Source organism: Onychostoma macrolepis, chromosome 16 (genome assembly GCF_012432095.1).
Source record: "Onychostoma macrolepis isolate SWU-2019 chromosome 16, ASM1243209v1, whole genome shotgun sequence".
Classification (NCBI taxonomy): domain Eukaryota; kingdom Metazoa; phylum Chordata; class Actinopteri; order Cypriniformes; family Cyprinidae; genus Onychostoma; species Onychostoma macrolepis.
This window is the reverse complement of record NC_081170.1, coordinates 19,025,186-19,047,875: the sequence shown is the minus strand read 5'-3', so window position 1 is coordinate 19,047,875 and position 22,690 is coordinate 19,025,186. Positions and strand designations below refer to the sequence as shown.

The following is a 22,690-nucleotide window of genomic DNA, read 5'->3' as shown; positions in this document are numbered from 1 at the left end:
TTGATTATGTGAAAGACAGTTTACAATAGTCAAACTATGTACTGTAGATTCATATTTCTCTGCTCATGTTGTTACAAGGTCATTGTATAATTAATAACTGTTTGATTTATTTGTGATGGTTCTTGTTCACAAAGGCATAAAGTGGACTGCATTTATTTTGAGGTCCAGCTGTTGCTTCTCTGACTATCATGTTGAGAGAAGGTGTATGGCATTAAAGGACATCGATGGAAAAACAAGAAAATAATTCCTATCATCTTAGTGTTTAGTCAGTGTTTAGTTTTATTTTTATTTTTTTTGTAGCCAGGAAAGCTTGCAGCCTTGAATCAGTTACTGGGCTTGCAACAAAATCACCACTTGTACAGGAGGGTGAAGAGTGGAAAAGCGAATTTGTGACCCCTACTGGACACCATAAATATAGAGTTATGCTGTATGGCCTGGTAAATTCCTTCCGTAGGACAGGATTTCAGGAGTACCTCCACAGCTTTGTAACTGTTTACATCTTGGTGTACTCCACTCGGGACATCAGACTGCTCTTGCCCAGCCAAAAGCTAAGTCCCAAATATATTGGTCCCTTTCCCAGTTAGATAGATCATACCCCGTCATCTACAAACTCCACCTCCCAACAAACTATAGAATTCATAACACTTTCCATGTTTCCCTTCTCAAACCCTGTTATCCTCCTGTCTCTGATTCTTCCACGGAGCCTGGTCCCCCTGCCTTTAATTCTTCATATCCATCTTCCATATCCCAATAACTGTGAGATATCAAAGTCAGTCGTTGTTTATCCTCCATTCTGCTTATTAGTCATTTACTTACCTGCATTCCCATTACACATGCTTTTTCAATAAAAACTGGTTTATCCTGACAGGAGAAGGGTGTCACATATTTATGTATTTAAATTTAACTCTTGTCTGACCCTTATACTGACACAGATTGCCTTCTGAATCAACAATATGCATTGGCTAATAAACATTAATTTTGAGTAATTCCATAATATGCATGCCTATCTTTTTTACTTTATAACTGGTATTTTTCAAGCTTATCAATTGTATTATTTGAGGCATGATGATATATTGAACCAAAGTGCAGAGAGATTATGAAAATAGGTAGCAATCAAGCTAAATCATAAATGACAAAAAATGACAATACACATTTGTATGTGGATATAGTCTGCCCAAACATGGAGTTCTGTTCTCGCGAACTGAACAGTTATTTAAAGCCATTGATAGCTGTTCTTCAATGTACCCATGATAACCATGGTTAGTTTGCACACACAATACGATCATCTCTGAATCCAATTTAGACTGATGTGTGTGTGTGTGTGTGTGTGTGTGAAATATGAATCACTAGTTCCTATTCTTTCTTTTAGCGAGTTGCTTCATACCAGTGAATTCTATTTTGGTTTCAGCATCTGAACTGTAGAAGCTGGTGAGGATCTGGACACTTATGCTAGTCTTTGAGCCTACACATGACACTGTTAATTCAGTCAGTATAATAAATTTTCCTACAAGCTTGTTGACAAAGCACACATCTTTTCAACTTTCATAAAAACGGTCTCTGTGATCACAGGAAGCTACAAGCAGAAGAGATGCTGATGATGTTAAACAGACAGAAACAGAGAATGGCTGATACGTGTCTTATGTGTCTGCTGGGACTGATCATTCTCTGCTCACTTTTCACTGGTAAACTAATTTCTATATGCTTTCTACAGCATTGGTGAAAAGTTATATATAATATACAAACAAGTAAAACACTGTTTTAATAGAGCTGATTTTTTTGTGATCTCAAGAGTTATTGTGGCATTTCTAAATACTGTTTTATTCCTGAATGCACTGATATTTGATACTAAGTCTTATTGTCACAGGCTTATGTTCATTCAGTTCAAGTTTTTACATAATGATCAGTCAAATCATCTTTGTTTCAGGTACCAGTGAAACTCACGTGTTCAGCAGTTCTGGTGAAAATGTCAGTCTGCCATGTAATAATGCTCTTTCTGACTGTGCATCAACTACATGGACCTATAACAGAGAAATAAATTCAACTATAGTTGAACTGATTACTTTAGGTATAAAGAAGAATGACATAGAGACACATGAGAGACTGAGTCTGGGCTCTGAATGCTCTCTGAAAATCAATAAAGTCACAAAAGAAGATTGTGGAATTTATAGTTGCAGACAATTTGTGAATGAAAAACAAGAAGGAACTGATGCACCTGTTTATCAGCATGTTCTTCAGGGTAATTCACGATTACATGGTCAATTTAAAAAGGTTAAAATTCTTTTTTTAAACTCACATGTGCTATGAAAAGTCTGACATCTGTTGTGTGATTTATATTTTTTAAATTTACGGACTTGTTGCTATGACAGCAACTCCGGGATGAGCTTCGAAGAACCAAACAATCCAAGATCATGCCAAATCATCAACAATCAAATCCAGCTAACTGAGTTAGTGACGTACAAAGGACGGTGTGACAATACCCAGTCACTGGAAAAACAGTTAACAGTGCAGAATTTGACATGACAGAAGTAACAGCATTCTCAGTTCTTTAAAATAGATAACTTCTGAGTATTTTAGCATTAGCCACATCAGATGAGGTTGTAGGCCGACATAAAATAGGGTTACAATTAAAAATAGAATGAACTGATGAAAAAATCAGAGAAAATGGAAGATTTAATTGAATTATCGAATAAGAAAACTGTCCTCCAGTTCATCTACACGTAGACAGCTACTATTAAATAAACATCCTAAATTTACCAAAAAACTACAAATAATAAATACGATCAACACTTAAATTTGATTATGTGAAAGACAGTTTACAATAGTCAAACTATGTACTGTAGATTCATATTTCTCTGCTCATGTTGTTACAAGGTCATTGTATAATTAATAACTGTTTGATTTATTTGTGATGGTTCTTGTTCACAAAGGCATAAAGTGGACTGCATTTATTTTGAGGTCCAGCTGTTGCTTCTCTGACTATCATGTTGAGAGAAGGTGTATGGCATTAAAGGACATCGATGGAAAAACAAGAAAATAATTCCTATCATCTTAGTGTTTAGTCAGTGTTTAGTTTTATTTTTATTTTTTTTGTAGCCAGGAAAGCTTGCAGCCTTGAATCAGTTACTGGGCTTGCAACAAAATCACCACTTGTACAGGAGGGTGAAGAGTGGAAAAGCGAATTTGTGACCCCTACTGGACACCATAAATATAGAGTTATGCTGTATGGCCTGGTAAATTCCTTCCGTAGGACAGGATTTCAGGAGTACCTCCACAGCTTTGTAACTGTTTACATCTTGGTGTACTCCACTCGGGACATCAGACTGCTCTTGCCCAGCCAAAAGCTAAGTCCCAAATATATTGGTCCCTTTCCCAGTTAGATAGATCATACCCCGTCATCTACAAACTCCACCTCCCAACAAACTATAGAATTCATAACACTTTCCATGTTTCCTTCTCAAACCCTGTTATCCTCCTGTCTCTGATTCTTCCACGGAGCCTGGTCCCCTGCCTTTAATTCTTCATATCCATCTTCCATATCCCAATAACTGTGAGATATCAAAGTCAGTCGTTGTTTATCCTCCATTCTGCTTATTAGTCATTTACTTACCTGCATTCCCATTACACATGCTTTTCAATAAAAACTGGTTTATCCTGACAGGAGAAGGGTGTCACATATTTATGTATTTAAATTTAACTCTTGTCTGACCCTTATACTGACACAGATTGCCTTCTGAATCAACAATATGCATTGGCTAATAAACATTAATTTTGAGTAATTCCATAATATGCATGCCTATCTTTTTTACTTTATAACTGGTATTTTTCAAGCTTATCAATTGTATTATTTGAGGCATGATGATATATTGAACCAAAGTGCAGAGAGATTATGAAAATAGGTAGCAATCAAGCTAAATCATAAATGACAAAAAATGACAATACACATTTGTATGTGGATATAGTCTGCCCAAACATGGAGTTCTGTTCTCGCGAACTGAACAGTTATTTAAAGCCATTGATAGCTGTTCTTCAATGTACCCATGATAACCATGGTTAGTTTGCACACACAATACGATCATCTCTGATCATCTCTGAATCCAATTTAGACTGATGTGTGTGTGTGTGTGTGTGTGTGTGTGTGTGAAATATGAATCACTAGTTCCTATTCTTTCTTTTAGCAAGTTGCTTCATACCAGTGAATTCTATTTTGGTTTCAGCATCTGAACTGTAGAAGCTGGTGAGGATCTGGACACTTATGCTAGTCTTTGAGCCTACACATGACACTGTTAATTCAGTCAGTATAATAAATTTTCCTACAAGCTTGTTGACAAAGCACACATCTTTTCAACTTTCATAAAAACGGTCTCTGTGATCACAGGAAGCTACAAGCAGAAGAGATGCTGATGATGTTAAACAGACAGAAACAGAGAATGGCTGATACGTGTCTTATGTGTCTGCTGGGACTGATCATTCTCTGCTCACTTTTCACCGGTAAACTAATTTCTATATGCTTTCTACAGCATTGGTGAAAAAGTTATATATAATATACAAACAAGTAAAACACTGTTTTAATAGAGCTGATTTTTTTGTGATCTCAAGAGTTATTGTGGCATTTCTAAATACTGTTTTATTCCTGAATGCACTGATATTTGATACTAAGTCTTATTGTCACAGGCTTATGTTCATTCAGTTCAAGTTTTTACATAATGATCAGTCAAATCATCTTTGTTTCAGGTACCAGTGAAACTCACGTGTTCAGCAGTTCTGGTGAAAATGTCAGTCTGCCATGTAATAATGCTCTTTCTGACTGTGCATCAACTACATGGACCTATAACAGAGAAATAAATTCAACTATAGTTGAACTGATTACTTTAGGTATAAAGAAGAATGACATAGAGACACATGAGAGACTGAGTCTGGGCTCTGAATGCTCTCTGAAAATCAATAAAGTCACAAAAGAAGATTGTGGAATTTATAGTTGCAGACAATTTGTGAATGAAAAACAAGAAGGAACTGATGCACCTGTTTATCAGCATGTTCTTCAGGGTAATTCACGATTACATGGTCAATTTAAAAAGGTTAAAATTCTTTTTTTAAACTCACATGTGCTATGAAAAGTCTGACATCTGTTGTGTGATTTATATTTTATTTTCTGTTTCAGTCTCTTCATCATCCTCACACAATGAGATCAGACCAGGCAGGTCTGTGACTCTCTCCTGTCAGTTGCATACTGATGGATTTTATTGTGATACTTTGATCCATTTTGAGGAAGTTCAGCTGATCTGGGTGAATCAGGCTGGTGTGAATCTGCAGACAGACTCCAGATATCAGATATCATTCTCCCCAGGACAGTGTATCAGCACTCTGACTACAACACTCCTGAATGAAGATCACAACAGAGAGTGGAGATGTCTGGTCACTCAGAGAAATGAAATGAAGACCTCAGCAACATATACTGTCAAGTATTCAGGTAAGAAATCTGCATTTTCTTAAAATAATTTACCTAACATCAGAATATGTCATACAGTGCACCAAGAGGAAACTGTGATATCAGAAAAAAATACTCTTTTTGCAAACAACAAGAAAAATAACAGTAAGATATAGTATTTTTATATATGGATTTTATGATTATTTGCATACAGTAGTCCAAATTACCACATACAGATTGCATTAAATATAGCAATTGACAAAATGTTTTTTTTTTCTGTTTATATTAAAGATGAGCAAACATGAATATTTATTTAAAATCACCAGAAATCATAATGTAAAGAAATTGTAATTTTACCTTTCTGATTTAGGTCTTACATATTTTTACAAAATGATTCTTAAAATGTATTAAGTTCATATATTCATTTTATTTACTTATTTTGTTTTTCTTTTTGTTTTATTAACTATATACAGCTCCAAACTCATTTTGCTGTACCTGTCTGCTGTTTCTCCAGTTATCTATTTATACTTTTGCTTAACTTGTGACTTCCATGTGCATCACCTGTGTCTTGATTTTATCAGTCAGTTTCAAAAACTAAGAGTAAAGTTCACATTTTACTTGTGAAATTAATTTTAGAAACACTTTGCTTTGGACTAGAAATGTTGACTTTTGTTTGATTATGATTTTGAAACATTTCACATTCTTAAAGGGTTAGTTCACCCAAAAATGAAAATTAGCCCATGATTTATTCGCCCTCAATCCTAGGTGTATATGACTTTCTTCTTTCAGACAATTCCAATCAGAGTTATATTTAAAATTGTCCTGGCTCTTCCAAGCTTTATAATGGCAGTGGGCAGGTGTTTCTGTTCAACAGTCTAAAAGAAGTCCAATAAAGCGCATCCATCCATAATTAAACATGCCTCACGGCTCCGGGGGTGAATAAAGGCCTCCTGTAGCGAATCGATTTATTTTTATAAGAAAAATCTCCAAATTTAAAACATTATAAACACTTTTCTCTCACTTCCGCTAACTGTCATACATACGTAGGACAGGGGTGTCAAACTCAGTTCCTGGAGGGCTGCAGCCCTGCAGAGTTTTGTTCCAACTCTGCTCCAACACACATACCATGTAGTTTTCAAATAAGCCTAAATGACATGATTAGCTGGATCAGATGTGTTTAATTAGGGTTTTATCTAAACTCTGCAGGGCTCCAGCCCTCCAGGAACTGAGTTTGACACCCCTGACGTAAGAAATGCGTAGGTGAACTAACCCTTTAAATATAATTTCTCAGTACTTTTTACACTGATGATGACCACTCACAAATATTACAACCATACTGTTTAATAATTCCTAATGGATTCCTAATAAATCCATTACAGGTTTTTTATTAAATAATCATATTTTCAAAATGCATTTACTCAAATTGCTTAGAATCAGCATAGGCCTACTATGAATCTGTTAATTGTTAAAACAATGAACACGGTTAAAATATGAAACAAGCAATTTTCAATTAGTATGCCTATTTGTTGCAGTTATGTTCTGTTTGAATCATTTTCATGGACTTTTAGTTCGTATTCATCAGGTTTCTGTTTCTTTTGTTTAAGTTTCCCGCCACTCATCAGTTTCTATAGAAACTCATTAATAATCACAGCTGTTTGTCATCAGCTTTTTGTGTTTAATGTTCCATTCACGTGCTATTGGAATTATCGTAAATACGAGCTTCCTAGTCGGAAATTTGACATGAACGGCCTTTGGCCGTTTCTCAATACCAAGTACGCAAAGTTCAGACTTGCGTCCTCGGTAGTTCTGACTCGGGAGTGCGGACTCCTGAGGACGGGAGGACACAAGTCCGGTAATTCTGCAAACGGAGAATTCAGCGGCGTAGGCCTACATGATAACGTCAGTTAGCTCGCCTATGTTATCTGCACTGTATTACAATACAACGAAATACGATATCAAAGACCACTGCCTCTTTTTGTTTTCATGTAATCATATTAATAGCCGCAAAAATGTAGTTCAGGGAACGTGCATTACAGTGAAACGAAATATATCAAACAGCGTTGCCTCTTTTCTGTTTCATTTAAAATATTAATAGCCACAAAAATGTGGTTCATGCAACGCGTACACACATTACAATAAAACGAAATGATATCAAACACCACTGCCTTTTTTGTTTTCTTCAAAATATAAAACACAGCCCTCTTTTCGTTTTCATTTTAAAAATAAAATATTAATAGCCTATGTGTTTTAGGAAATATGTGCACATATATGCTACTCTGATTCACTGTATGTAGCCTGTAATAAAATGAAATATGACAAGCACAACTCTACCTTTTTGTTTTGTTTTGTTTTTTGTTAAATTTCAGTTTTAATGAACAATAATAGCCAGAACAATAATGAACAGTTATGCTGGATGTTAGGCAGCATAACGTTTTCTATGACATCTCCAGATTCTGAACCGGCTCTCATCCATGAAAAGTTCTGTTGTTGTCTAATGAGCACAGGCAATGAACTGAAAGAAACCCAGCAGGCACTTGCACACATACGGCGCACACATATAAACATCAAAGGAGACTTGAGAACCTACCCTTTTTCTTACTCAAGAGAAAGTGCCCTTTTTTTCTAGGGAGTTTTATTTTTTTAAATAAATGAATATATGTAGGCTATATATATATGTATGTGTGTGTGTGTGTGTGTGTGTGTGTGTGTGTGTGTGCGTGTTTCTGTTTGCGCACAGCTTTCCCTGTCAAACAAATAAAAAATAAAAATATCTTTGTTGAGTTACGATGCATTTCTCCCCTCCGCGTCGCCGCGCAGCATAGCACACAATTGATCAGCTGCACATCGCACCACAGACAGGCAGAGAGCCGCAGAAGTGAAGCCCTCTTTCCCTTTCCAGTTGTGTTTGTCTTAGTGTGGAGGTGAGTGGTGATGAACAAAAGACTAAGCTGCCTGTGCCTCGAATTTACAGCTAATTATCCTATCCACGACTCCTGAGAGTGTTACCCAGAGGGAAAATAGACATTAGACACGGTCTCGTGCTGTCGTCTCTGCGTCAGTCTGTATTAGCTGTGTGATGTCTTTCTTTCATCAACAGATATTACTTGAATAACAGAACTGTGAATAAATGAATACATCAGTACATTAAATCACATCAATATGTGTCTGAAGCCAATAATACAAATACATCACTTCTATAACATTCATAACTTAACACCTTTGTCATCTTTCAACTGCAACATGAGCTATTCCCTTGTGATGATAACAATACAGTTCTTTTGTGTTCAGTATCAACTGATTCTTCAGTAACGATTCAGAATGAGAAAACGATTTCGAGTTCCCTCTCGATAAAACACTATTTCAACAATCCATTATAAAACACTGAACTCATTATGAAATACACAAAAAACGAACTTCATGACGCATAACATTTACTTTCAATTAACATTGTACAAATAGACCCTTCTGTTCCACTTAAACCACTGTGAGATACGTCTCATTTATGCCGAGTTCACACTGCACGATTTTCAAACTCGTCGGATCGCTGTTGTTTTCACACTGCGTGACTATCTGGGGTAGCATTCAGTCGCTGCTGTGTTCACATTGCACGATGGATCAGCGACAGGGGCTTTCACATTGCACGATTTCACAATAGGAAGAATCGCCGACAACTCTGTCTGATCCGCAAACTACGTTTCACAACAAAACACACGCGAGAAGTGATAAGGAAATAACGCGAGAACCTGCGTGCGTCACCCGTTGTTCTCGAGCGAGACTGGAAGTATTAAAAAAATATAGCCCGCAAATGGTCTGTGCCCTGATTTCCAGCAACAAAAAGAAAAACAGATTATGCAGGAGGGAGATGCAGGGAACAGGGATTGTGTTCTGCAAAGAGTGGTACATAATAATTTTGCAGTAACTGTTATGCTGATGTTGCGGCTGGTCAAGCGTTTGTGCTTGTTTCTGTATGATATAATTGTACATATTAAAATACTGATATGGTCTATAACTCCTCACCGAACTTCCCTCTGCCCTGTATCTTTGTCTCTCATTGGCTGAAGGTCATCGCGATAGTTTTCAGTCAGAAATCATTTCACACAGCAGGATTGTGAATCGCTGACAGCTCCAGATATTTAGCATGTCAAATATCTCACAGGCGTCGGCGACGTGTCGGCGATTCTCTCAGATCGCGTCTTTGGTAATTCACACTGCACGATTGTCACTCGCGTGAACGATCTCCGATTTGCCTCCGATTTCGGGCATTTGTCGGCGATTTATCAAAACCTGTAGGCGAGTGAAAAATCGGGCTAAAATCGTGCAGTGTGAACTCGGCATTAGTTCCTAATGTTTAGCATGCTAAGCATGCCGATTAGCATAGGTAACATTACAGTCTTTGTTTGCATCAAAAACCATGCTTTCGCATATTCACGGAAATAACCAGTCTCATGACTACTACATCGCTTTAACTCATTATGAAAATACACTGTTATGTATTTCATACCTGATAAAGGGAGAAAATAGACATTAATAAATGAAGACACGGATTCCTGCTGTCGTCTCTGCGTCAGTCTGTAGTAGCTGTGACGCACAGCACAGCTCGTGTCAGCCACAACCTGCAACCTTCGATCTAGTGGACACTCCAAATAGTACACTTAAAATCATATTGATTTTAACTCTTTTTTTCTATTACAGTTGAATCACATTGATTCCAGCATTTATATGATCATTTTGATCTTTTTAACCTCTACAAGAGCTACCAAGTAACTAAAAAGTTTAGCTAAGGCAGTAGGAAGTCTAGAAGGGTAGACCAGTGCACTTTCTTTTACTGCATGATTCAGTTTATTAAAATGCATTTAGAATGATCACAAAATTCAAGATAAGGGGGCAGAAATGTATATATTTATATAATTTCATATATTTAATCAGTATCACGCAAAGACTGACGTTTTTTCAACCAAAAAGCAGTTTTATGTTTAAAATATCAAAACAGTATTAATGCATTCGTAACTGCAGGTTAAATACATTCATGTCCTGCATTAAACAGTTTGTAAACGCATCTAAATTCCCTTTCTAATGCAGCTTCTGTGTTTTCTCTGCATTGCAAAGATTAATTTTGTCAATACTGATTTCATTTGCTTGGTAACAGCCCAAATGACTTATATTATTGACTGATTCAATTTAAGAATTTGACTGAAAAGATGATGCACACTCTTAGAAAAAAAAAAAAAGGCTTTATAAAGGTAAAAATGCCCATAAAAGGTAAAAGTCCATTTAAACTTATTGGAAAATATTAATTTCTGATTAACTTAATCAAGATCTTTAACTGATCACCACACAGAATATGCAGAATATCAAAAACTAGGAGTCAGCTGTCCACGGCAGTCCTTAAGATGTCAGCACAATAAAACACTCAGCAAAATATCATCTAATTATCGTCATCGATAAAATCCCAGAAAATATTGAGATATATTTGAGTCAATATCGCACACCCCTAATATATTTAACGTTTTGTTTAGAAAAAAAAATCAAATAAATAAGTGCCCTTTTTTCTACTTGAGCCCCTGCCCCTCAAAATGTCTGTGCATGTCCCTGAAACCCAGGGCTTAAATACCAGAGCCGTTGAGACACAGAGTCGCTTCAACTCCATTTGCTCCAATGGACCAATTTTTTACAGCAATGGCAGATCGTGGAGCCACTCAATAGTTCCTGATAGCTTATACTATCAGCGCCGTAGAGGACCAGCAGAAGAGACCGCTGTGATGAACTTCTAAAAGGTAACATTTATAAAACAAAATTGTATATTATCAGCACTGCTAATCAAATTACCTTGTGCATTAAAACAGATTCAGATTATTCCTCACTAAATTAGTAAATTTACGGGATGTTATTCATGCTCTTCATGCTGTGCTACTTAAGGCTTCTAAATGTGATTTAGAATTTGACTGATTGCAAAGGATGCTTATGGACCTAACTGAGAATTAAAAAAGTTTAAAATAGGCGGGCAGTTTTTATTTTAGAGTGATACTAAGCTAAATTACAGTAATATAAAAGTAATCTGCCATAAAAATTTGGCATAAAAAAATGCTAACATTTTTTGCATTGTAATCAACATGATCACTTCATGTAATACTTACTTTAATGTGTTCATTGTTTCTGCTGAAAACATGATGTTAACTAACTGCATGATTGGTATAGCCTAATTTTAGAACATTTCTGCCTTGAACATTACTTTAACACAGTTACACCCAGGGACGCAGCTGCACATTTGTCGAGGGGTTTGCAAGATCAGTGCCGGCGCCCCCCTGTATTCTAGTAGCCTCTAACACTAACTTGCGCAGAAAACTTTCTGCAAGTCAATGACCAAAAGCCCATTACTGCATGGAAGGATACAGACTCATCAGGAGTGAAAAAAGTGATAAAGGTTTGAACCCCCTTTTTTAATACCATAGGGAAAAAAAGAAAAGTGTGTCACATAACATCCCCTTTAACTCCTGATGGTAGACCCCATACAGTAGAACACTTTTTTTTTTCAATCACATGTAATATTGCTCACTTGTTATATAATATAATATAATTTATTTGCCTAAAGGTTATTCATATTCTTGGCCATTTTTATATAGTAAAATTTATTTATTTTTCTTTCATTTTTACTTAAAGAGATAATTCATGGAAAATTTGCCATGCTAAGTGGAAGATTAACAAATACTATTAAAAAAACAAATACTATTAAAATGAATGTTATGATTCCCACTATGGCCACTAAATGGCAGCAGAGGATCATTTATTGTCTCCTTTACCATTTCCACTCTGTAATATAGTTCTTTTCACATGTTTTACTAATGGATTAATATTTAGACATTATAAAATCACTATTATAACATTTAAAAATCTATTTTTTTCAAGAGTTTTCAACTCATTGAATCTACTTGAATTACACAGATGGCCTATTTAAAATTTACAACTGCAATTTTCAGTGAAAAGTGGCTAGTTTGTATCCTTGTTTACAATCTTCTCAGTTTCTCTCAAATTAATTAATTGTAACTGAGATAGTTGTGAATTACATTAAGTAATACTGAGTGAATGACAATGTTTGTATTATTTTTGTATTACCTAGGCTCCAGGTATTTTAATAAAAGGGCTCACTATAGCTTTATTGCTCAGTAAGCTTGGTTCTGGGTCTTAACACCCCCAAAATCTTGTTCTCCATCATTGCATAGACCCACTCATGGATGAGACATGCAGATATAGTCAACCTTCACTGAATTTTACATAATCAATGAACTCTGAAAAATGTATCAGTCATTCTATTCTAACATTCTATTAGTTGTCAAAATTAATTAATTGCAGCACTTTTGTCATACCTAAATCGAGCTCTGTACAAAAGAAAATAATGCAAGAATGTAAAATGAGTTATTTTATGCATTTTATGGTTTCATTTTCGTACTTTACAAGTCAACGAAAAATCAGTGCATATATTCAAGTACATTTAACTGCACTGTGCTCACATTTGGCCTACTTGTGCATTAAATTTAACAAAAAATAATAATAATTACATAGCCTATCATCTTGCACACTATTGAGATTTCGAATTGCAGAATATTTCAGTAGGCTGCATGCATCTGAGAGACGTTCTTAAATGTAATGCACATACATGCATGCACAGCTTTGCAGCTTTAATCGCCATTTTGGTAATTTCGTGACTTAACTGACGATGTATGCTCGCAGTTTCTAGTGCGGTTTTTTATGATGAAGTGATAGAGCGTGCGCCTCATATTCGCGTACAGAAGAGTGTGCGATGTAAGCACAGTAGAACGGCTGAAAGGACAGGAAAGTTTGTTTTACTGACATATAACAATATCCCATCAGACCGCAGTTCCCTGTTGTTCTACTGAAGCTCATTTGGCACCTGTAGCCTACCTTTTCCGCGCTTGTTTGACTGAAAAGTCTCCCGTTTGTTGCGGTCGCAAAGAGATACGGCCGTTCCGCTTCTCAAATAAGTGTTTAATAAATACATTTTTTAAATCATTAAAATGCTAAAAACTGTTAAGTAAAAATGTTGCATTAATTATTTTTCATAACTAAGCTTTTGATTATTTATTACGTTTTATTACTATAGAAGAGTTTCACAGAATGATTTTGGAAAAATGGCGCCCCCTATGTGTGGCGCCCTATGCACTGCATATACTGCATACCCCTTATTTGTCTTCACTGCAGAACACAAGATCCAGGGGGTGGAGTTGGATCTAGATCCAACTCCTCCCACCTTACATAGACCTAAACCTACCCGTCTCCACCCCCTGATCCATAAACCCACCCCTAAACCTACCCATCTCCACCCCTAAACCTACCAATCTCCACCCCCTGGATGTGGATCCAACTCCGCCCCCTGGATCTTTGTTCTGCAGTGAGGGGCTACTGCTTATTTGCGCCACTGCTCAGAGCCATTGAGTGCGTTTACATGGACCCTCTTAATGCGATTATAATGAGATTTTGGCGATATTGCGATTATGCTTTACCTCATGTAAATATGCAATACTTCGATCTAAATAATGCGATTAAGCTCATAATCGCAGCAAGCATAATCGTATTAACATAGGTGGCGTACGCCGATTTTAATCGGAATATACAGGCATGTAAACACCTTAATCGCAGTATTGCCGCTCTGACCAAAGTGCGCATGCGTTTGTGACATATATGAATAACGTGACACGCACCTGTAATAATACGAAGATTAGAAACGATGGAGGGGAAGAAAGCATCGCATTCTGAGGAAAACACAACAAGCTGCCAGCAGTCTCTGTTCTTTACCCTCATCCAGAAACGGCGAGCAGAACGCGACGGCAGCGTATAGGCAAACATATTCCATCATATTTCTATGGCGCCGAAAAAGCGTGGAATACAGCCATACAAAATCATTATGCATTAGACGTAAATAAATTAAAACAGCGACCAGTAACACTGCTCTTTCTGAGTCCATCATTTGTGCTGTCCAGTGGGGTATGTGAATAATGGCAGCGAATAATAAGAATAATGGAAATTGCATGTAAACGGGAGTAAGAGCTTTGCTCTTGACATGTAAACATCAAAATGCGATTAAGTCCACTCTGATTATTGGAAATAATCGCAATATTCGTGCGCATGTAAACGCAGTCATTAAAAAAAAATTCCCTTACTGTTAGTAGCCTTCTCCCTGTCTGCGATGCATACAATCCTCTTAGACAATAAATTTCCATCCATGTTGGCTGTTCGTTCCTCTCTATTGCCGACTGAAAGAGCCTTCTTAATCCACTGATTATTGCTTTAAAAGTCTACAGGCTGTTATGGTCAGTGACGGATGACTAATGCAACTTCGCAGATTTTTTTTTTCCCTCCGTCTCGAGTCAACTTCGACTGTTGCGTTTCCGCAACAATAACGGTACTTTTTGTTGGTTGTAATAAAGACTCGGAGCAATTATTTTTTTTTAGCAAAAAACGTGCAGAACAAGAAGTGCGTTACACTTTACTGCGTGCGTGTTCAATAACAGGTGCGTCTCTTCAGTTTTGTTTCAGCTTTTTTTTTTTTTCAAATCACTCATGAAGGAATCCATGATCACCGTCTGCGTGCAGTAGGCTACATTAACTCCGCCCGCGCTCTGCTTCTGGCAGCTGAGGTAACTAACGCGTGTTTTTTTTTTTTTGTTTGTTTTGTTTTTTCTTTCACTTTATTTCCCGCTCACAATTTTCTCATCCTAATTTTACAAACTGCAAGTTACAAAACACACGCATGCTGACTGACACTGATCACTGGCGGGTGCGGTGTTCTCCGATCGACTCGGGTATTACACACAATGTTAAACAGACCCGGGACCCAAAGTAATAGAATTTGGGACCCGACCCGGACCCGGCTGACCATTTAAAATATAGACACGAACCCGTACGGGTCCCGGGTCGGGTCCCAGGTCCTCCGTGAAGACCTCTAGCTTGCATCATGCAAATAGTTAATAATAAATTATGCCATGATTTTTCTGATTGCAGACATCTTATGTGTTTCATGACTAAAAGAATGCTTTACATTAAATATACTATATGTTAATGTAATTGTGTAATTAAAATACATAAATCTTAAATTTAGACCTTAATGTTGTTTACCCACCTGGATTTAATAAACAACATCGTTGTAATGTTTGTGAGTGGTCATCATTAACGTAAAAATGACAGAGAGATAATATATTTAAACACGTGAAACAAAAGTCAACATTTTTAGTCAAAAGCAAAGTGTTTCTAAAATTAATTTCACAAGTAAAATGTGAACTTTATTCTTAGTTCTTGAAACTGAATGATAAAATCAAGACAGGTGATAAGTGTGGAAGTCACAAGTTAAGTATTGTATATTAACAATAAAACAAGAAAAAAGTGGGGAAAACTCTCCAAATAAAATTAATATATGAACTATTAATACATTTTAAGCATCATTCTCTTAAAAACATGTAAGACCCAAATTAGAATATCCATAAAATCCTTATATAAAAATATATCTTGCTGTTATCTTTCTTGTTGTTTGTGAAAAGAGTATTTTTTTCTAATATCACCGTTTCCTCTGGGTGGTCTGACTCCTTCTTCTTTCTTAAAAAAACAAACATAAACAAACAAAAAAAGAACATGTACGTTTTACCCTGTTAGAAGACTGTTATATACTGAATGATCAGATTCTGTGACATTCAAAACTCACCAGCTCTTTTTGCACAGATGATCTGAAGAAGAATCACAGTAGGAGCAGCAAACACTGCAATCTCAACAATAATCACAATCACTACAGGAAAGATGTGCCGAGAGATTATAGAGAGAAAGAATGAATAAACCTGTGAAACTGTAAATGACTATATGAAATCAAAGGTATAAAACTATCAACAATTACTGACAAAACATTTACAGATTTACTACGTTCAGTGTTATAAAGTTAGCGAGATAAATGAACTGTATGCAAACTCATTTCATACCTCTGAATAATGCAGTCTTACTGCCACTGGTTTCAAGTGTTGTGTTAGCGGCATCTGTGGATCATGACTATTAGTTCAGATCAAACATACCGTGATGTATGAAAAAACACCAAAACATCATCAACGTCACTTCACACATTTTATATACACATATTCTCATCAAAAATATATAGAGAGACAGTATTAAACTACATATCCAGGTTAAACCTGTTTCAGTTATTCCTGGATGTATGGTTTACAGTTTTATCATGTTGATGGTGAATATTAAGAAATATTTGATCACTGAATCCTATAATTGACCAATCAGAATGAAGTGTGTCAGAGAGACAATGAATTATATATATTACTTATATAAATAGAATAACACGTTTATTTAGATACTGATTCTAAAACTGAAAACTAGTATGTCAGAACCACTGCAAATCACTGAAGTGACCGTGACAGTGGTTGTTATTTTGGGATTACTGGTGTGTTTAGAGGTAAAGGATCTAAAATCATCTGGAATCAGTATTTGATAGAGCTACACAAGATGAATATTCAGAACCATCACACTGCAGAAGATGATTATCATATTGTTATTCTTTGCTTATCATACAAATTTATACAAAGTGTTTGTCCACAATTATTTAACCTTTAACTGCAGTTATGTTAACATTTAACTACATGAAGCAGTTTCTGTCTACTTGTTTAGGTGAATCACAGTGAAGTGCAGCCCATAGGACATATCCTGATGTTATTCAGAGAAATTATTTTAAGAAAATGCAAATATCCTACCTAAATAGTTGACAGTATATGCGACTGAGGTCTTCAGTTCATTTCTCTGAGTGACCAGACATCTCCACTCTCTGTTGTGATCTTCATTCAGGAGTGTTGTAGTCAGAGTGCTGATACACTGTCCTGAGGAGAATGATATCTGATATCTAGAGTCTGTCCGCAGATTCACACCAGCCTGATTCACCCAGATCAGCTGAACTCCCTCAGTACGGACCAAAGTATCACAAGACACTCCATCATAATACAACTGACAGAAGAGAGTCACTGAGCTGCCTGGTCTGATCTCAGTCTGTGAGGAGGATGAAGACACTGAAACTGAAAATAAATCAGAAATGACATGGCAATTAAGATGTTTAATTTGGAGATTTTTAATTAATCACATAATACTGAATTTACCCTGAAGAACATTCAGATGAACACGTGCATCAGTTCCTTGTTGTTCTCCATTCACATCTTGTCGGCAGATGTAAAATCCATAATCTTCTTTTGTGGCTTTCTTGATGTTCAGAGAGCAGTCAGAGTCCAGACTCAGTCTCTCATGTCTCTCTATGTCATTCTTCTTTATACCTAAAGTGATCAGTTCAACTGTCTCTGAACGTCTGCTATAGATCCATGTAGTTGATGTACAGTCAGAAAGAGCATTATTACAGGGCAGACGGACATTTTCTCCAGATCTGTAGAACACAAGACTGTCATCCTCTCCGCTGTTACCTGAAACAAAGAAGATTTGACTGATCCTTATCCCTTATGTGCTGTTCGGGGTCATTTAAAAAAAAAAAAAAGTTATTCTCATCTGAATGGCATGAGCCTTCATGACTTTGTCAACACTTGCTAGCTCTACAAAAATAAATAAATAAATTGAAATGATATCTGGTTGTATGTTAGTGTGACCCCATATTAAAATGAATAGGAAAAGGATAAAATAGAATCTGTTTCTTTTTAATTTTCTCCAATAAAATCCCTAAATCAGCCACAATGCAAATACACAGAACTGAAGTGACAACACTCTCACGCATCCACAATGTGGAATGCTCACACTCATACACTCAATGGCAAATTAGGCATTGAGTAATGTAGTTGAAATTCCATGTCATTTTAATTTATTAAAATGTTTATTTTTGTTCATTTTCAAAGTGTTTCCCAGTAGATGGCAGCAATTTTCAATTAAAAAATTGAAAAAAGATCTGCACACTGTTCATTTTAAAAATGTAAAAGTGGCAACGTTTCAGTCCAAGACCTTCGTCAGGCAAACACACAATTTTCAATGAAACCATGGCACATTGGCAATGTTATCTCAGTAAATGAAAGTGAGAAATGTGGGTCTTGTGAACTTTACATAAGAAGTTGCTATTTTATAAAAACCTATTTAAAAATATTTTTAATTTATTTATATAAATTTAAAACACCCCACAAATATACAAATGTAGAGGAAAACCATTAATAAATTGAGTGATATTATATTTGTTCAGAAAAATTACAGTATTATGTTACAAAATCAGATTTTGCTGTCTGGGAATACCCCAAACATCCTGAGTGTACACCCCAAACGAACAGCGCATAAGAATTTAACTACATGAACATACCCCTGTGACAACAGGACATACTCAGTATCAAATATCAGTGTATTCAGGAATAAAACAGTATTTACAAATGCCACAATGAGAGATCACAAAAGACCAGCTCTAATAAAATGTGTTTTACTTGTATGCATATTAGTATTTATTTAACTTTTTCAATGTTGTAGAAAGCAAATGTTTACCTGTGAAAAGTGAGTAGAGTATTATCAGTGCAAGCAGACACATAGGACACTGCTGAGATGCTGGTATTGTGTGCTGAACCGGTGTGGGCAAACTAACCATGTTTAGCATGTTTACAGGTGAAGAACAGCTATCAATGTCTTTAAATAACTAGGGGCATTTACCAGGCCATGCAGCATAACACGATATTGACAGTGCCCAGTAAGAGTCACAAATGCAGTCTTCCACTCGTCACCCTCATGTACAAGTAGGGAACGGAACTTAATAGTGATTTTGTTGAGAGTCCAGTAATGCAAGGCCGCAAGCAAAAGAAAGCAGCAGGGGAAGTGGAAGGGAGGATGCAACATCTACATTTTACACTACAGCAGTCTCAGTGAAATGCAGCTGTATCACGAAGTGCGTGACTAAACAGTCAATTGGTCAGATGAGAAGAATTGTGTTCTTGCGCTTCCATCAATGTCCTCTAATGCCATCCACCTTTTGTTTGTTTACCTAAATCAGTTTTATTCTTGAATGCAGTTGTACAAAATATGTATTTTGAATTTAACTCCAATAAAATGTTGTAGTATTTGTGGGTTAACACTTGCAACTTGTTTGACGAAATCTGTGATGTTCATACTGTACAGGTCCATGTCAATGATAAGGTGATTTATTCTTCCAACAGAGAAGAAACAGTTGCTGTAGTCAACTTCATGCCTCTGTGAACATGAACCATTACATGTAACTCTGTAATATCATGAGCAGAGAAATATGAATCTTCAGTACATATTTGGCCATTGTAAATACTGTCTTTCACATAATCAGATCCAAGTGTTGATCATATTTATTTTTTGTAGTATTTTAGTCAATTTGGGATGTTTATTTCATAGTGGCTGTCTGCTTATCAACTGGAGGACAGTTTTACTATTATCATCCAGTTAAATCTTACATTTTGCGTCAGTTCATTCTCCTGTAACTGTTTTCAATACTTACACAATTTTACTTACAACATCCTCTATTGTGGCTAATGCTGAAATACTCAGAAGTGGTTTGTTTAAAAGAGCTTTAGAGGAACTGTGAGACCGCAGTTACTCATGTCAAATTCTGCACTGTCAGCTAAACATTTTTCAAGTGATTGGGTATGTGACTCACTATTTTGCCCATTGTGATTTCAGTTTTATCTGTTGTCTGCTTAAAAGTCTCTTAATCTCTTAAAAGTAGGATGGATTCTGATTGACTGTTGATGTTTTTTTATTCCAACAATATTGTTCCTCTGTGCCTTTATAGTTATAGTTGTGGTGTGGACTATGGTGTGGCTGTTCTTTTAAATTTAGAATGACTTTTGTCTTTATTGTTATCATTGGTGTGTACTGGCCTTTAGACTTTTAACAGATGCTTTACATGCCTGGTTTAAATCTCTTGTTCTCTGTAAAATCACAGTGATGATCTTGTGCAGATGAATCAGTTGTTTTGCTGGGTTTCTGTGGCTCAAGTTGTGTCTAAATATGGAAATCACCAAATATGAATGCTAAACACTTCAGAGAATAAAATACAAATGCAATGATTAATTATAATATGTTAACAAAATCAAGAAGAAGAACAGACAGACGATGTGTCATTGGGATATTTACATGACTTTAATATACAATTCATTCTTGAAGGAAGTGTTCATGAACTCATTGAGTATTCCTGAAATAAACTGACAGGTAGGAAAAAATAACAAGATCACGAAAATGTTTTATCTAAACATATACAGCATAATAAGCATGATTTTTACATATACAAAAAGTTAAAATATTGTTATACATGTATGTATTTATTTATATATTTTATTTATTTATATTTTTGTCAGTTGATTGATTTGATATTAAGTATCCTAATTACAACCAACTTATTGACCAGTTTGAAACTATTAAAACTGCAAACATTTTTACTTTGCCTGATTCTCTTCTCACCATCAGCCAGTGAGTTTTCCATGTGGTAAATATATATATATATATATATATATATACAGTTGTGTGAAAAAGTGTTGGCCCCCTTCCTGATTTTTAAATTTTTTGCATATTTGTCACACTTAAAAGATTCAGATCATCTAACAAATGTTAATATTACACAAAGATAATGCAAGTAAATACAAAATGCAGTTTTTAAATGATGATTTCATTTATTAAAGGAAAAAAGCTGTCCAAACATACCTGGCCCTACGTGAAAAATTAATTGCCCCCTCCTATTAAATCATGAAAGAACTGTGATTAACCAGCTGAGTTAAATTTCACTAGCCAAACCCAGGCCTGATTCCTGCCAGACCTGTTGAATCAAGAAATCACTTAAATAGAACCTGTCTGACAAAGTGAAGCATGTTTAAAGAGCAACACATCATTCCGCGATCTTAGGAAATTCATAAACAGATGAGAAACAATATAGTTTACATGTATCAGTCTGGAAAGGGTTATAAAGCCATTTCTAAGGCTTTGGGACTCTGGCAAACCATGGTCAGAGCCATTATCCACAAATGGAGAAAGCTTGGAACAGTGGTGAACCTTCCCAGGAGTGGCCGGCCTACCAAAATTACTCCAAGAGCACAAAGACGACTCATCCAGGAGGTCATAAAAGAACCAAGAACAACATCTAAAGAACTGCAGGCCTCACTTGCCTCAATTAAGGTCAGTGTTCATGATTCAACAATAAGAAAGAGACTGGGCAAAAACAGCATCCATGGGAGAGTTCCAAGGCAAAAGCTATTGCTGACCAAAAAGAACACAAAGGCTCGTCTCACATTTGCCAAAAAATATCTTGATTATCCACAAGACTTTTGGGCAAATATTCTGTGGACTGATATTCTGAAATATTCTGAACTTTTTGGAAGGTGTGTGTCCCGTTATATCTGGCGTAAAACCAACACAGCATTTCATAAAAAGAACATCATACCAACAGTCAAACATGGTGGTGGTAGTGTGATGGTCTGAGGCTGCTTTTCAGTTTCAGAAACTGGATGACTTGCCATAATTGATGGAACCATGAATTCTGCACTCTATCAGAAAATCCTGAAGGAGAATGTCCGGCCATCTGTTCGTGACCTCAAGCTGAAGCGAACTTAGGTTCTGCAGCAGGACAATGATCCAAAACACAGCAGCAAGTCCACCTCTGAATGGCTGAAGAAAAACAAAATGAAGACTTTGGAGTGGCCTAGACAAAGTCCTGACCTGACCTGAATCCTATTGAGATGCTGTGGCATGACCTTAAAAAGGCGGTTCATGCTCGAAAACCCTCCAATGTGGCTGAATTACAACAATTCTGCAAAGAAGAGTGGGCCAAAATTCCTCCACAGCGATGTGAAAGACTCATTGCCAGTTATCGCAAACGCTTGATTGCAGTTGTTGCTGCAAAGGGTTGCTCCCACCAGTTATTAGATTTAGGGGGCAAGCACTTTTTCACACAGGGCCATGTGGGTTTGGATTTTGTTTTCCCTTCATAATAAAAAACTTCATTTAAAAACTGCATGTTGTGTTTACTTGTGTTATCTTTGATTAATGTTTCCAATAATGAATCCAATCCATGCCCTTCCGTCCAATTGACACCAGAGGTCGCTCTTCTACTATATTGACTCACCCTGGACTCGCAGAGGAGGAACACAACACCGTGTCTGTGCCTGTAATGGCGGCTGCTGAACTCAGTAAGTCGCAAGCTCTGGGACATTCAAGTGTACTAATTGCTACTCCAGTGATTCAACCCGCTCGTGAAATAGCAGTCGCACCGGAGCGCGCTCACAAGATGGCGGC

At 36.4% G+C, this 22,690-nt stretch overlaps 2 protein-coding genes across 2 annotated transcripts in view; one reads left to right on the top strand and one right to left on the bottom strand.

Moving 5' to 3' along the window:
• Nucleotides 1–22,690, top strand: part of LOC131521443 (uncharacterized) — a 44,656-nt gene that overhangs the window by 1,346 nt on the left and 20,620 nt on the right. Inside the window, exon 4 of the mRNA XM_058746147.1 lies at nucleotides 5,159–5,467. Within this exon, the coding sequence (XP_058602130.1) occupies nucleotides 5,159–5,467 (309 nt within the window). The remainder of the gene's footprint in view (nucleotides 1–5,158; nucleotides 5,468–22,690) is intronic.
• LOC131521442 (obscurin) overlaps nucleotides 1–22,690 on the bottom strand; it is a 61,136-nt gene that overhangs the window by 27,376 nt on the left and 11,070 nt on the right. The window contains exons 4-5 of the mRNA XM_058746146.1: nucleotides 17,572–17,879; nucleotides 17,176–17,484 (exon numbers count right to left, since the gene is read on the bottom strand). Of these exons, the coding sequence (XP_058602129.1) occupies nucleotides 17,176–17,484; nucleotides 17,572–17,879 (617 nt within the window). The remainder of the gene's footprint in view (nucleotides 1–17,175; nucleotides 17,485–17,571; nucleotides 17,880–22,690) is intronic.